A 15,946-nucleotide genomic window follows, 5' to 3' on the forward strand; every position below is an offset into this window, starting at 1 on the left:
ATGCCACAAATCATAACTGTTTACACAGCCCCATTAGCAACAGGGCCCCTAACGGCAATGCTACCACCAAGAATAGCAACTATATTCTAACTTTCTAAGCTAGAAAAAAAAATCATACTATCATAACCCTTTGCAAATGAGAGGGAAGCTGTGAGAGCTAGAATACGATTAAATTATCTGTATGGATGGAGAGAACAGTTGTACCAGGATGGATGGATACAACCGGTTGTGTGGATGAGGCTGGAACACACCTTCATTCACAAATGTGTCTTTTTACCCTTGTAATGTGTTTAGCATTGCTGGTACATAGTATATCCCCAATACATCGGGGAGGCTGTGATTATTGTATTTTCATTTTAGTAATAGTAATGGTGATCATGTTCATCCTTATTATCAAAGGAGAAAGCTCATAGCAGGCATCAAATAAAATGTAGCTGTTTTTATTTATTTATTAATATAAATCTCAGCAAGTTTCTTGGTAAGTTTCCATTGCTAGGTCTACCTGTTTACCCCTCTTTTATCTCTTACCTATCATAATAATGCTTCTTTATTCTTTCATCCCTATCTGCAGGTTATAACCATCGGTACTGGACCCCCACCACCAGCAGTGAGTATTCAAAGCTGTGATACCCCAATGCTCACATGACCCTTCCTCCCCAAAGTGCATTTCCTCAGGAAAGAAACCAGCAATGCTCCTTCCCTAAGGGCCCAGCCACAGCCTCAGGGCAACCTTAATCCATCCAGGTCTTGGTCTAAGTCAACATGGAAGCCCAAATTCCAATTAGAAACTTCTGCTTCCCATCCCTTTAGGATGAGACCTAATCATTTTTCCCGTGTTCTTTTTTTCTTAGCTCCAGCGACTTCTACATTTTCTCCAGGGGTTTTCACATCCTCCATCCCTAGCGCTACAGGTAGGAACCTGCTTGCTGGGGTCAATGAGATTTCAATACTGTGTGGTCTTGTTCAAGATGACCACGCAACCTCAGCCTGTTCTTTCTCTCTCTCTATCTCTCTCTCTCTCTCTCTCTTTCTCTCTCTTTCTCTCTCTCTCTCAGCTTCAGCCACCCTAGACACTTGCCTATTCTTCTAGGACCTAACCTCTGTCCAATCTCAGGACCTGTACACTAGCTATTCCTGGAGACCAGCTATCGTTGGTACCTTCTCATCTCTCAAACTTCAGTTCAAGTATCACCTTTCTAAAAGACCCTCCCAGATTACCAGACCACCTTATATGAAATAGCACTTTCCCCACATATGCACCCAGCATGTGAGTTTCTTCTATCATATCATTGTGATTATTTCCTTCATAGAATTGACTGCTAAAGAGTGGTTTGTTCACTCTTCATGTATCTGTCACCTGGAAACTGACTGCCTAGCCAGCACTCAATACATTATGTTTATGGATTCAATGAGTCAATGGATGAATGAAGCAATCCCTATATATGCCCACAATTTGTGGATTCTATGTGAACATCCATAAAATCATTAAAGATCTTAGTCACGAGTCTGATTCTCACCCTGTCTCCTCATCTTGTCCAGATGTGAGTCTGAGGCCTCCTGAGACTCCAGGACCCTGCCACAGGGGCCTGACTTAGGCCATGAAATCTGTCCCTCCCTAGACTTTAAGATTTATTTTTAAAGTTGCGTCCATGGTTCTTTTTCATGCTTACATCATGATGCTGGTTGGGCATCCCTAAGCCTTAACCTTGCCTTGCAATTCTAGAGTTATGGAATAGAAACTGGTGTCCTGTCATTTAAATTCTGCCTTCGGGGCTTCTGTGTTTTGTGAGTCAAGACACTGCAAACTTTTTACATGCTCCAGAAAGCATACACACTCTCCATTCCCTCCCTGTTCCACCCTGATCAATTCACCCATTTATGTTACATGCCTAGCTCCTGTGGGCTTTTAAATATGTGACATGTGTTGCACAAACCAAGTCATTGCATAACGGATGGTGTCATTTTTCTCCAGATATGTTCAATATTTGTTCTTTCTCTTTGGTTTTCCTCTATGATGATGTGTTTGAGGATAGTTTTTTTCTGGGTTTTTTTTTTTTTTGAGTTTATCCTGTTTGGGGTTTTTTTAAGCTTCTTGATTCCGAAAGTGTATGTTTTTTAAGAAATGTGGGAAATGTTCGGCCACTATTTCTTCAACTTGGTTTTTCTGCCCTAATATCTTTCTCTCCCTTTGGGCCTCCAGTGAAATGATATTGTCTCACAACACACTGAGGCTCTATTCATTTTTATTTTTGTCAATCTTTTTTTTTCTCTGTCCTTCAGATTTAATAATTTTTATCGATGTATCTTCAAAATCACTAAGTCTTTTTTCTGTCAGCTCCATTCTGCCCATCCATTGAATTCTTTCTATCTCAGATACTGTATGTTTCAGTTCTAAAACTTTCATTTGGTTCATACATATATATATATATATATATATATAGCATACATAGTACATATATATAGTAAACATAGTATACATACTGTATACATATATATACACATACGTAGCATACATAGTGTATACATATGTATTTATATATAAACACACATAGTTTCTATTTCTCTCCTGATAATGTCTATCCTTACATTTATGTCAAGTGTGGTTACCTTTACCTCAGGGAGCATAGTTATAATAGCTGCTTTAAAGTCTGTGTCTGGCAATTCCAACATCTGAATCACCTTGGGGTTTGCATCTGTTGTTTGTCTTTTCCTTGAGGATTGGACGCACTTTTCCCGTTTTTTGGTTTTTTTTTTTTTGGTATGTCAAGTAATTTTGGATAGTAAACATTATGAATACTATGTTTGTGTAGATTTGGGGTCCTATTATCTTCTCAGGAATTTTTTTGCTTGTTTTTTTTTTGTTTGTTTTAGCATATCATCAGTGCTCTCCTCGCTGGCTCCCAGGGACCCCATTTCCTCATGCCATTTGGTCATAAATAGAGTAGTCCCCCCCTTATCCACAGGGCATATGTTCCAAGACCCCCAGTGGATGCCTGGAGCCACAGATAGTACCAAACTTGATATACACTATGTTTTTTTTTCCTTATACAAACATACCTATGATAAAGTTTAATTTATAAATTAGGCACAGTAAGAGATTAACAACAATAATTAACAATAAAATAGAGCAATTATAACAATATGCCAGCATCACTACTCTTTCGCATTGGGGCTATTATTAAGTAAAATAAGGGTTACTCAAACACAGCACTGTGATACTGCAAAAGTTGATCTAATAACTAAGATGGCTATGAATTGACCAACAGACATGTAGCACATACAGCGTAAATATTCTGGAGAAAGGGATGATTCACATTCCAGGTGGAACAGAACAGAGTGGTGCAAGATTCCATCATGCCACTCAAAACAATGAACAATTTAAAATTTATTAATTACTTATTTTTGGAGTTTTCCATTTAATATTTTTGGGCCATGATTGAATGTGCATAACAGACTATGGAAAGCAAAGCTGAGGATAAGGGCAGACTACTACATGGGATTTTTATCAGAATTTTTATCTACCTGTGCCTTCATTCTCTCACACACAGTTCCATGACTGGGACCTATCCTCAGAATAAATCTATGAAAGAAAAAGAGTAAAACTCTTCCTTGTACAAGTTACTTCTCCAAGTTTTGACTCCCCTCCACAATCTGCCTGCTTTTGTTTACTTTTCAGAATCCTGGGTAGTTGCTTTTTTGTATTTTGTCCAGAAGTTTTCATGGTAATCAATGTAGACAGGATGTCATGGGCTTATTCTACCTTGGCCAGAGCTTTAATTTATTTAATATTCACCAAAACCCTAGCAGTTAGCTACTACCATTACCACCGTTTTATAGAGGATGAACTGGGGCACAGAGATGTTAAGTAACTTGTCCAACCAACCATCTAGTAGAGTAGCAGAGCTACTCCAATGTAGACAGCCAAGCTCCAGGATCCAACCCCTAACCTTATGTCATGAGGTGGGGGACATGCATTTTTCTGGAGAAAGATATTGACTTTTGTGTATATTATTGGTTTTTAACATTTTTAATTGTGGTAATATACACATAACATGAAATTTACCATCTTAGCCATTTTTAAGTGTACCGTTCAGTGGTGTTAAATACATTCACATTGTTGTGCAACCCAATCTCCAGAACTTTTTCATCTTGCAAAACTGAAACTCTATACCCATTAAACAACAATCCCCAACTGCTGCTCTTTAGGAACATCTGCTTTACTCCTCACCTGGCTTTTGGTCTTTGGTCCTAAGGTAGCCCTTCCTACCTCAGAGGTTGACTTAGAGCCCAGTCCCGATCTGACTCAGGTGTGGCCTTCTTTTCTCCTCCCTTGATGCATCAGAGTTCCCTTTCCTGGTTCCATTCACCCTCAACTTCACCATCACCAACCTGCAGTATGAGGAGGACATGGGGCGCCCGGGCTCCTGGAAGTTCAGCACCACGGAGAGCGTCCTGCAGGGTCTGGTAAGAGCCCCGCCCACATCACCTCGCCCACTGATATCAGCCACGCCCACCCCACCCTGCCCCGCCCGTGGATGCTGGTCACGCCCACCTCCCCTGCTCAGCCGGCTGATCGGCCACGCCCACCCACCCTGCTTGATCCACCCCTCCAATGCCCCAGCTCCTCCTGCCCTCCCTCAGCGATTCTTTCTCACCTCCCTTCTTCTTCCTCACAGCTCAAACCCTTGCTCAGAAATAGCAGTCTGGGAAACCTCTATTCAGGCTGCAGACTAGCCTCACTCAGGTGAGACTCTTCCCAAGAAAAACACAGCCCAACAGGTGGCTGGGACCCTAACCTGCAGGATCCCTGACCAGGGATGGGAGCTGAGACATGAAGGCTTCTGACCCCATGTTGGACCAGACATAGTTTCAGACAAACCCACCAAAAAAGCATCTCTCCCAAGCCATTTAGCACCCTTGAGTTTCCGTAGAAATCTGCTAGCTCTGCTAGTCCACAAGATCTAGAGCAGATGAGATGAGCCTTCTGATGCTACCATCTGAAAACATCAGCTCTTTGGAGGACCATATCACTCATCATGCCATGGTTACCTGTATTTGGGCCACTACCACCCATTAGAGTTTGACACTAAGAACCTTGGTGTATCCATCAGAGCTTGTGACAGGACTTGGCTTTGGTGACATCATTTGACATCTCCCAGGATCGTCCACCCCATTAACAGTACCCTCAGTGTATCTGTCACACATCCAATACTTTAGGAAGCTTCTTCTGGGGTATGCAGGGGTCTGGCATTATTTTTTATTTTTTTAGAGTCAGGGTCTCACTCTGTCGCTTAGGCTTGAGTGCAGTGGTGTCATCACAGCTCACTGCAGCCTCAAACTCCTGGGCTCAAGTGATCCTCCCATATCAGCCTCCTGAGTAGCTGGGACTACAGGTGTGCCCCACCATGCCAGAATAACATTTAAATTTTTTTTTGTAGAGACAGGGTCTTGCTATATTTCCCAGGCTGATCTCAAACTCCTGACCTCAAGGGATCCTCCGGCATCAGCCTCCCAAAGTACTGGGATTACAGGCGTGAGCCACTGTGTCCAGTCTAGGGGCTGGCATCATTATCCTAGTTATTTGTTTATGGTAGGCATATCCCTGAAGACAGCAGCTTCCTTGTTAACTAGGTTTTCCACAGTGTCTGCCATAGGGGCTGACAGTGGGGGAAAAGGACGAAAACATAGAGAGAGAGAGTTGAACCAACCATGTAGAGATTCTTACCCAGGTCCGAGAAGGATGGGACAGCCACCAGAGTGGATGCTATCTGCACCCACCGCCCTGATCCTGAAGGCTTCAGACTGGACAGAGAGCAGCTGTACTGGGAGCTGAGTGAGATGACCCATGGAATCACGGAGCTGGGTCCCTACACCCTGGATAAGGATAGTCTCTATGTCAATGGTGAGAAGCTGTGATATGCTTGGAGTCTCTGCCTCCTTGCTGGGCAGCCTCTGCTCTCTGGCTTGAGGTCACACTCCTTGATTGGCCATTGAAGGCTTGGCTTGGCCATGTGTTCTGTATTTGAGGGCTAAGATCAGGACTTCATGGTTTCCTCTTCTTCTTCTTGGACTGAGTTCGTCCTCAGAACCTTCCTCTCTGATGTGGGGGTGCTGATAGGGAATCATCCATAAAACCTCTCCCATTGCACCAGGATAGCCCTAACCCCTATTTGGTACCCAATTCTCTCTTAACTCTTACCCACTATGTTCCCTTCCTCTCACTGCAGAATTCACCCATCGGAGATCTGTGCCCATCAGCAGTAGTGAGTATTCAACAGACGACCCATGCCCCCAGCCCTACACCAACAAGAGCAGGTGTGCACACCCCCTCATACCCTTTATACCCTCTTCAGGAGGGAAAGAGCTGGAAGAGCATGTTTTATTCCTTTTCCCCTCTGCCCCAGCTCCAGAGAGGATCCAAGTTAAAACCCCTCATACAGCAAGCACTGTCAATAGTCTCTGCTGCTGGCATTTCTGCCATGAGAATGTTGGCTTATGTCATTAGTGAGGGTTTCTCCTCAGCACCTGGGACACCGACAGTGAACGTGGAAAGCTCTGGGACTCCATTCTCCTTTCCCAGACCCACAGGTGAGTACCAGTCAGTAGCACCTCTATCAGAGCATGCACTGTGAGGATAAATATTTCCGTAATTTTCACACAAGTCAAGATGGAAAGTCATAGAAAATATAGTGATGAGAAGTCAAACAACAAACTGTATTGAGCACCTACTCTGTGCCAGGCCCTGAGAACACAGTAGGGAAGACAAAACAGATAAATATCTCTGCCTTTGGAGAGCTAATCTTGTGCCAATAGTGATGGAGATGGTGATGATGATGGTGGTGGTGGTGATGGTTATGATGGTAATGATGTGAAAATGGTGATGATGATGATGATGATAATGATGGTAATGTAGATAATAGTGATGGTGACGCTGATGATGAAGATGTTGATGATGATGAAAGTGATGGATATGGTCATGGTTATGATGGAGATGATGGTGGTGGTGATGGTGGTGGTGGTGGTGGTTACAATGGTAACGATGATGTGAAAATGGTGATGATGATAATGATTGTCGTGATGCAGATAATAGTGATGGTGATGATGATGAAGATGGTGATGATGATGAAGATAATAAAGATAGTGGCAGTTATGATGGAGATGATGGTGATGGTGGTGATGGTGGTGATGGTGGTGGTGGTGAGAAAAAGGATAGTGATGTTGACCGTGATGATGATGACAATGACTGATGGTGATGATGATGAGGGCCGGAAGGGTAGTTATGATCATAATAATGTGATGATGGTTTTGATGATGATGCTGGTGGTGGTGGTTTTGGTGATGATCACAATAATCATGGTGATGGCGACAATGATGGTGACAGTGATGGTGAAAATGATGGTGATAACAAAGGTAACAGACAACATCTGGCACTACTGAGCACTGACCATGAACCAAGAGCTATGCTAAGCTTCTAACTACTTTTATTTAATATGATTTTTAAAAACTTCTATCATTATACTCAAAGGAGGCATGGAAACCCATTATTTTATCACTTTATTTAAATCCTATTGCATATATTTAAAATTAAATCTATTGCAAACTCTTCTATGTCCTCCACGTTTGAACATAGTGCTTATTTCCCAACCCCACCAGTCACTGAATCTCTCCTCATGCCGTTCACCCTCAACTTCACCATCCTGAACCTGCAGCATGAGGACGTCATGCATCACCCTGGTTCCTGGAAGTTCAACACCACAGAGAGGGTCCTGCAGGGTCTGGTGAGAGTCCCTCCCACCGCATCCTGCCCACCTCACCAGATTCCCAACTGACCTATATCAGGATCACAAAAGAAGACCACACCCACCCCAACAACTACTCCAGAGATGCAACCTCCCACAAGGGATTCTAGCCCCACCCACCTCACTCTGCCCTGCACTGATTTCCTCAGCCCTCCTGTTCACCTCCCTCTCCTTCCCCCACAGCTCAGGCCCTTGTTCCAGAATAGCAGTGTTGGCCCTCTGTACTCTGGCTGCAGACTGACCTTGCTCAGGTAAGACATTAGAATAGCTAACCAGGGCTGCCCAGGTGCTCCCAAGCCCAAGGAATTTGGTTGGCTTCCTTCCTGCCCTCCCTGTGGATGTCCTTAGTAGAGGTGGAGTTCACCTCTACTAAGGACAAAGGTATCCCTGGTCCTACCATTCATCCTCTCTGCTGAGAGATTCTGCAGAGTCAGTATTGGGCCCCAGCCTCAGGCAACCCTCTGAATTCCCACTTTTCCCTGACCTCCCATTTCTTCAGATTTACCATTGTGTCCCAAAGAAGTCTGGCAAGACAGATGTTCCTCCTCCACATACTTTAATAATCATTTCCAGCTCTTCAGCTGTCTCAAGTATGAGCTTTCCTGGCCTCATGCTCTGAGAAAGAAGATTCACCTGTGATTTTATAAAAATTCTTTTATCCATGACTCTGTTCACAGTCTCAAGCTAGCTCAGTGTCGGTGCACTCAATCTAAGTGTGGGCTTCTCACTTCACCACCAGGTTTCTCATTTCCTCTGGCCCCTTCCTGTCATGCATAAAGAAATCTCAGGACTTCTATCTAGGCAATTTATTTATTGTCATTCCCCTTACCTGCCCTCCCCAGGCCTGAGAAGGACCGGACAGCCACTGGAGTGGACGCTATCTGCACCCTCCGCCCTGACCCCACAGGCCACGGGCTGGAAAGACAGCAGCTGTACTGGGAGCTGAGTCAGCTGACCCATGGCATCACTGAGCTGGGTCCCTACACCCTGGACAGGGACAGTCTCTATGTCAATGGTGAGGAGCTCTGATGTGGCTGGTGGCACTTCCTCCTTGCTGGGCATCCTCTGCTTCCTGGATTGAGGTCACACTTCCTGCCAGGCCATTGACGCTAGGACATGCTGGCTATATGGGATTATTGAGGTCTCAACTTTTTGATTTCTTCTGCATCTTGGACCAAGGTGACCCTCAGGACTTTCTTCTCTGATGTGAGGGTGCTGATATAGACTCTCCAATAGCCCCTGCTCCATGAATCTCTTTCCATTGCACCAGGGTAGCCCATCCCTATTTGCTTCCTCCAGTTCTACCTTAACCCTTATCTACTATCCTCCCTCCCTCTTGCTGCAGGTTTCACCCACAGGAGCTCTCTGCATATCACCAGCAGTGAGTATTCAACTGATGTTCCCATGTCCTTCATCCTACACCAAATAAGGCAGGAGCTGATCCCTCCTCATACCCCCTTATGTCCTCATAAGCTATTCCCTTTGCACTGCGTTCCAGCCCCAGAGAGTCCCAGCTCAAGCCCCACATAAAACAAGCCCCATACCCTATAAATAGTCTCTCCTGCTGGCATTTCTGCCATGAGAGTGCTTGCTGATTTCACTGATGAGGCCATTTCCTCAGCTCCTGGGACTTCCACCGTGGATATGGGAGCCTCTGTGAAGCCTTCCTTGCCCCCAAGCCCTATGAGTAAGTACCAATCAGTGGCACTTCTGTTAGAGCATGTCTGATGTGGGTAAACATCTCTGCCACTTTCTCTCAAATAAATATGGAAAGTCATATTAAATCTAGTGATGAAGAGTCAACCCACAAATGGTACTGAGCACCTCTTTTGTGTGAATACCTGAGAATAGAGTAAGGAAGACAAAAAAGGTAAAAATCTCTGCCCTCATGAGCTGATGTTCTCGTGCTGATGATGAGCATGGTGATGATGATGGTGACGGTGGTGATGGTGGTGACGGTGGTGGTGATGAAGGTTACGATGAGGATGATGATAGTGTTGATGGTAGTGGTGGTGGTGATGATGGAGATGACGATGAAGAGGAGGATGATGAATATACTGATAATGATGGTGATGATGGTGAGGGTGATGAAGGTTATGTTGAGGATGATGATGTGATGATAGTGATGATGGTGGTGGTGGTGGTCATGATGGAGATGACAATGAGGAGGAGGAGGAGGATGAATATGTTGATAATGATGGTGACAATGGTGGGGATGATGGGGATGAAGGTGGTAGTGCAGTGGTGGTAGTGATGATGACAATAATGAGGTGATGGTGACAATGATGGCGATGATGATAGTGATAACAAGGTAACAGATAACATGTGTCATTATTGAGCACCGAATATGCACCAAGAACTGCACTCGCCATCTAACTACAATTATTTAATATGCTTTTTAAAAAAAACTTCTATCATAATAGGTAAGGGAGGCATGGAAACCATTTATTTTATCATTCCCTTTAAATCCTGTGGCCTATATTTAAAAATAAGTCTATAGCAAAGTCTTATATGTGCTCTACTTTTTAACATAGTGCTTATTTCTTGCCCCCACTATAGCCACTGGACCTCTCCTTATGCCATTCACCCTTAACTTCACTATCACGAACCTGAGGTGTGAGGAGGACATGCTTCACCCAGGTTCCTGGAAGTTCAACACCACAGAAAGGGTCCTTCAGGGTCTGGTGAGAGCCCCACCCACTTCACTCTGCCCCGCCCATATCCCCTCAACCCTCAAACTCACCTCCCTCTCCCTCCTTCACAGCTCGGGCCCTTGTTCCAGAACACCAGCGTCAGCACTCTGTACTCCACCTGCAGACTTACCTTACTCAGGTGAGACGTTAGAATAGCCAATCAGGTCAGCCACAGGTGCTCCCAAGTCTGAAGAACTGGTCGGCTACCTTCCTGCCCTCCCTGAGCATGCCGTAAGCAGAAATAGAACTCAGAAAGCACTGGCACCAGGACCAAGGTGTCTCCCGAGCCCACCTCCTCCCTTCTCAATGGGGAAATTCTGCAGGGAAACTCAGCAGGATTGGGTCCCTATCCCTATCATCCCTCTGGATTCCCACTTTTCCCTCACCTCCCATTCCTTCAGGTGTCAAATACTGTCCCGAGGATTGCTCCCAAGACAAACGTGCCTCCTCCACTTGCTTTAACATCTATTTCCAGCTCTACACCTGTCTCAGGGCTGAGCTTTCCTGGTACTATGCCATGAGAAAGCAGGTTTTGCCTTGTGATTTTATAAAAATTCTGGGAACCATGAATCGGCTAACAGTCCCAGACTAGTTGGGTGCCAGTGCACTCAGGCAATCTAAGAGTGGCTTTACAACTCAACAGCAGGTTTCTCGGTTTCTCTGTCCTTTTCCTGTACTGCCCCCAGAAATCTCAGCACCTCTAGGAAACCCATGTATTGTCATTCCTCTCACCTGCCCTCCCCAGGCCCGAGAAGGATGGGGCAGCCACTGGAGTAGACGCCATCTGTACCCTCCGCACTGACCCCGCAGGCCATGAGCTGGATAGAGAGCAGCTGTACTGGGAGCTGAGCCAGTTGACCCACGGCATCACTGAGCTGGGTCCCTACACCTTGGACAAGGACAGTCTCTATGTCAACGGTGAGGAGCTGTGATGTGATTGGATTCTCTTTCTCCTTGCTGGGAAGCTTCTACCCTTTGGCTTGAGGTCAAACTACCTACCTGGCCATTGAAGGCTTAGCCATGTTGTTTATATGTGAAGATTGAGGTCTGAACTTCCTAGTGTCTTCTTTATTTTGGACCAGGTTCATCCTCAGGGTCTTCTTCTCTGCTGTGAGGATGTTGATAGAGAATCTCCAACAGACCCTGCTCCATGAAACTCCTTTTATTGCACCAGGGTAGCCCTCACCCCTGTTTGTTTCCCTGAGGTCTACCTTAACCCTTACCCACTATTCTCTCTCCCTCTTGCTGCAGGTTTCACCTCTAGTTTTGTGCCCATCACCAGCCGTGAGTATTCAACTGATGTTCCAATGTCCCTGATCCTATACAAAGCAGGGCAGGAGCTGACATGTCCTTATATCCCCTCATGTTCTCATCATGAAAGAAGGAGCTGGGAGGGCACAAGTTATTCCCCTTCCCCTCTTCCCAAGCTACATAGTGGCCAGCTTAAGCCCCACACACAGCAAGCCCCATCAATATTCTCTCCTGCCACCATTTCTACCATGAGAGTGCTGCTGTTTTCACTGATGTGGACTTCTCTTCAGCTCCTGGGACTTCCACAGTGAACCTGGGAACCTCCAGGGCTCCATCCTCCCTCCCCGGCCCCATGAGTAAGTACCAGTCAATGGCGCTTGTGTTAGAGCATGCCCCATGAGGGTCAACATCTCTGCCACCTTCACTCCAATAAAGATGGGAAGCCATAGAAAATCTAAGGATGAGGAGTCAACCCACAAACTGTACTAAACACCGACTCTGTTTCAGGGTGTGGGAATACAGCAGGGAAGACAAAACAGATAAAAGTCTCTGCCCTCAGAGAGCTGATATTCTTGTGCTAATGATGGGGATAGTAATGATGATGGTGATGGTGGTGGTGGTGATGAAGAGGATGATGACAATGATGGGGACCATGGTTGTGATAATGATGGTGATGGCGAGGATGATAATGATGATTCTGATGATGATGAAGACAATGACAGTGGTGGTGGTTATGATAGTGATGATATTGTGATGATGATGATGATGATGGTGGCTCTTTCTGATCATGGGGATAACGATGGTGATGATAGTAATGGACATGATAGTGGTAGTGTTGGTGGTGGTGATGATGACCATAATGGTGGTGTTTGACCATGATGAGGATGCTGCTGCTGCTGCTGCTAATGATGATTATTGTGGTGGTGGTTTGCTTATAAAGATTATGTGATGATGGTTTTGATCATGATGGTGGTGGTGGTGGTGCTGATGGTGACAGGAATGATTATGGTAATGGTGGCGATGCTGGTGATGATGATGATGATGGTGGTGGTAGTTATGATGGGGATGATGATGTGAAGATGGTGATGATGATGAAGATGGTGGTGGTGATGATGGGGATGATGATGATGTTGGTGGTGATGATGACAATAACGGTGGTGATGGTGACCATGATAGTGATGCCTAACATGGTGATGATGATGTTCGTGGTGGTGGTTATGACCACAATAATGATGGGAGGATGTCTTTGATGAAGATGGTGTTGGTGGTGATGATGGGGATAATGATGGTGGTGGTGGGTGGTTTTGGTGATGTTGACAATAATGAGGAGGATGATGATGATAACAATGATGGCAATGCTGATGATAATGATGATGGTGGCGATAACATCTGGCGCTATTGAGCACTGAATATGCACCAAGAGCTATGCTCAGCTTCTAGCTACTGTTATTTAACATGCTTTTTAAAAAAATCTTCTATCATTATAGGCAAGGTAGGCATGGAAATCTTTTGTTTTATCACTCACTTTGAATCCTGTTGCATATGTTTAAAAATAAGTCTGCCGCAAATTCATATATGTGCTCTACTTTTGAACATAGTGCTTATTTCCCAACCCCACTGCAGCAGCTAAACCACACCTGACGCCGTTCACCCTCAACTTCACCATCCTGAACCTGCAGTATGAGGAGGTCATGCGTCACCCTGGCTCCTGGAAGTTCAACACCACGGAGAGGGTCCTGCAGGGTCTGGTGAGAGCCCCGCCCACTGATATCAGCCACGCCCACCTCACCCTGCCCTGCCCAGGGATGCTCACCATGCCCACCTCACCCTGTCCCTCCAAACTCACCCATTCCTCCCTACGTCACCTATGTCAGGGCCATGAAAGAAGATCCCACCCAACTCACCCCTGTCCCCAGAGATGCAAGCCCAGCCTACTAATGGCAGCCCTGCCCCCTTTATTTCTGCTTCACCCCTGCACCCTCAGCTGCGCTATTCACCTCCCTTCCCCTCCCACACAGCTCAAGCCCTTGTTCCAGAACACTAGTGTCGGGCCTCTGTACTCCGGCTGCAGACTGACCTCGCTCAGGTGAGACCTTAGAATAACTAACCAGGGTCCCACAAGTGTTTCACAGCCCAACAGATTTGGTCGGCTTCCTTCTGGCCCTCCCTGTGGATGTCCTCAGCAGAGGTGGAGCTCAGGGACTGCTTGCTCCAGGAGTAAAGTGTCTCTTCATCATACCACCTCCCCTCTCACTGAATGATTCTGCAGAGCTCATATGCAGGATTGGGCCCCTGCCCTGGTCTTTCTTCTAAATTCCCACTTTTCCCCTGACCTCCTGCTACTTCAGGTGTAAAAATCTGTCTCCAAGATTTCTCCCACAACAAATGTGCCTCCTCCACTTATGTTAACGCCCATTTCCAGCTCTGCACCCATCTCTAATCTGAGCTTTCCCGGCCTCGTGCTGTGAGAAAGAAGCTTTCACGTTGTGATCTTGTAAAAATTCCTGCGACCATGACTCTGCTCACGGTACTAGGCTGGTTGGGTGTCAGTGCACTCAGTGTGGGCTTCTCACCCCACTGCCAGGTTTCTTGTTGCCTCTGGCCCCTTCCCATTCTGTCCCCAGGAATCTCAGCACCTTCTCCAGGTAATCCATCTATTGTCATGCCTCTCACCTGCCCTCCCCAGGCCCGAGAAGGACGGGGCAGCCACTGGAGTGGACGCCACCTGCACCCACCACCCTGACCCCACGGGCCATGGGCTGGACAGAGAGCAGCTGTACTGGGAACTGAGCAAGCTGACCCACGGCATCACTGAGCTGGGTCCCTACACCCTGGACAAGGACAGTCTCTATGTCAATGGTGAGGAGCTGTGACGTGCTTGGAGTCTCCTCCTCCTTGCTGGGCGGCCTCTGCTCTCTGGCTTGAGGTCAAACTCCCTGCCCGGCCATTGAGGCCAGGACATGTTGTTTATATTTGATGACTGAAGTCCCAAACTCAATGTGAGGGTGTTGATAGAGAATCTCCAACAGCTCCTGCCCCATGAAACTCATTCCATTGTACCAGGGTAGCCCTCGCCCCTGTTTGCTTCCCCCATGTCTACCTTAACCCTTACCCACTGTCCTCCCTCCCTCTTGCTGCAGGTTTCACCCACAGGAGCTCTCTGCATATCACCAGCAGTGAGTATTCAACTGATGTTCCCATGCCCCCGATCCTACACCACGCAAGGTGGGAGCTAATCCCTCTCCTCATTCCCCCTCATGTCCTCATCAGGAGGGAAGGAGCTGGGAGGGCACAAGTTATTCCCTTTCCCCTCTTCCCCAGCTCCAGAAAGAGTCCAAATTCAAGCCCCACCTGCAGCAAGCCCCATTAATATTCTCTCCTGCCTACATTTCTGCCACGAGGTGTGCTACTGATTTCACTGACGTGGGCTTCTCCTCAGCTCCTGGGATGACCACAGTGAATCTGGGAACCTCTGGGACTCCATCCTCCCTCCCTGGCCCCACCGGTGAGTACCGGTCAGTGGCACCTCTGTCAGAGCATGCCCCATGAGGGTAAACCTCTATGCCACGTTCAGTCAAATAAAGATGAAAAGTCATAGCAAATCTAGTGATGAGGGGTCAACCCATAAACTGTATTGAGCACCTGCCCCGTGCCAGGTCCTGGGAACACAGCAGAGAAGACAAAATGATGAACATCCCTGCCCTCAGAGAGCTTATATAATTGGGATGATAATGATGAGGGTGGTGACGTAGATGAACATCACGATGATGGTAATGATGATGAAGATGATGATGGTAGTGGTGGACATGGTGGGAAGGATGATGAGATGGTGGTGGTGGTAGAAGTGATGATGAAGATGATGGTGGAGGTGGCAGTGTTGGAGATGCTGCCGGTGGTAGTGCTGGTGGTGACGATGATGATGGCATTGACCTTGATGATGATGACGATTGGTGACTGTGATTTTGTCGGGAATGATGATGTGGTAATGGTTTTGATGGTGGCGATGGATGATGGTGGGGTTGTGGTGCTGGTGGGGGTGGTGGCAATAGTGACGATGATGGGGACGATGAGGAGGAAGGTCATAATGCCGATGACCATAGTGATAACTAAGGTAACAGCTTTCATCCGACATGGTTGAGCACTGAAGATGCACCACAAGCTATGCTCAGCATATAACTGGTACTATTTAATATGCTTTTTTTT

The 15,946-nt window shown here is 46.4% G+C and overlaps 1 protein-coding gene across 1 annotated transcript in view; it reads left to right on the forward strand.

Annotated features, from left to right (window-relative positions):
* Window positions 1–15,946, forward strand: part of MUC16 (mucin 16, cell surface associated) — a 110,889-nt gene that overhangs the window by 12,195 nt on the left and 82,748 nt on the right. Inside the window, exons 9-30 of the mRNA XM_012641221.1 lie at window positions 572–607; window positions 852–931; window positions 4,345–4,464; window positions 4,677–4,744; window positions 5,730–5,902; window positions 6,228–6,263; window positions 6,523–6,588; window positions 7,654–7,778; window positions 7,983–8,050; window positions 8,642–8,814; window positions 9,145–9,180; window positions 9,421–9,486; window positions 10,359–10,483; window positions 10,564–10,631; window positions 11,238–11,410; window positions 11,744–11,776; window positions 12,034–12,095; window positions 13,357–13,491; window positions 13,762–13,829; window positions 14,430–14,602; window positions 14,884–14,919; window positions 15,183–15,248. Of these exons, the coding sequence (XP_012496675.1) occupies window positions 572–607; window positions 852–931; window positions 4,345–4,464; window positions 4,677–4,744; window positions 5,730–5,902; window positions 6,228–6,263; window positions 6,523–6,588; window positions 7,654–7,778; window positions 7,983–8,050; window positions 8,642–8,814; window positions 9,145–9,180; window positions 9,421–9,486; window positions 10,359–10,483; window positions 10,564–10,631; window positions 11,238–11,410; window positions 11,744–11,776; window positions 12,034–12,095; window positions 13,357–13,491; window positions 13,762–13,829; window positions 14,430–14,602; window positions 14,884–14,919; window positions 15,183–15,248 (1,986 nt within the window). The remainder of the gene's footprint in view (window positions 1–571; window positions 608–851; window positions 932–4,344; window positions 4,465–4,676; window positions 4,745–5,729; window positions 5,903–6,227; window positions 6,264–6,522; window positions 6,589–7,653; window positions 7,779–7,982; window positions 8,051–8,641; window positions 8,815–9,144; window positions 9,181–9,420; window positions 9,487–10,358; window positions 10,484–10,563; window positions 10,632–11,237; window positions 11,411–11,743; window positions 11,777–12,033; window positions 12,096–13,356; window positions 13,492–13,761; window positions 13,830–14,429; window positions 14,603–14,883; window positions 14,920–15,182; window positions 15,249–15,946) is intronic.

Source organism: Propithecus coquereli, unplaced genomic scaffold, assembly GCF_000956105.1.
Source record: "Propithecus coquereli isolate 6110/MARCELLA unplaced genomic scaffold, Pcoq_1.0 Scaffold164, whole genome shotgun sequence".
In the NCBI taxonomy this organism is placed as follows: domain Eukaryota; kingdom Metazoa; phylum Chordata; class Mammalia; order Primates; family Indriidae; genus Propithecus; species Propithecus coquereli.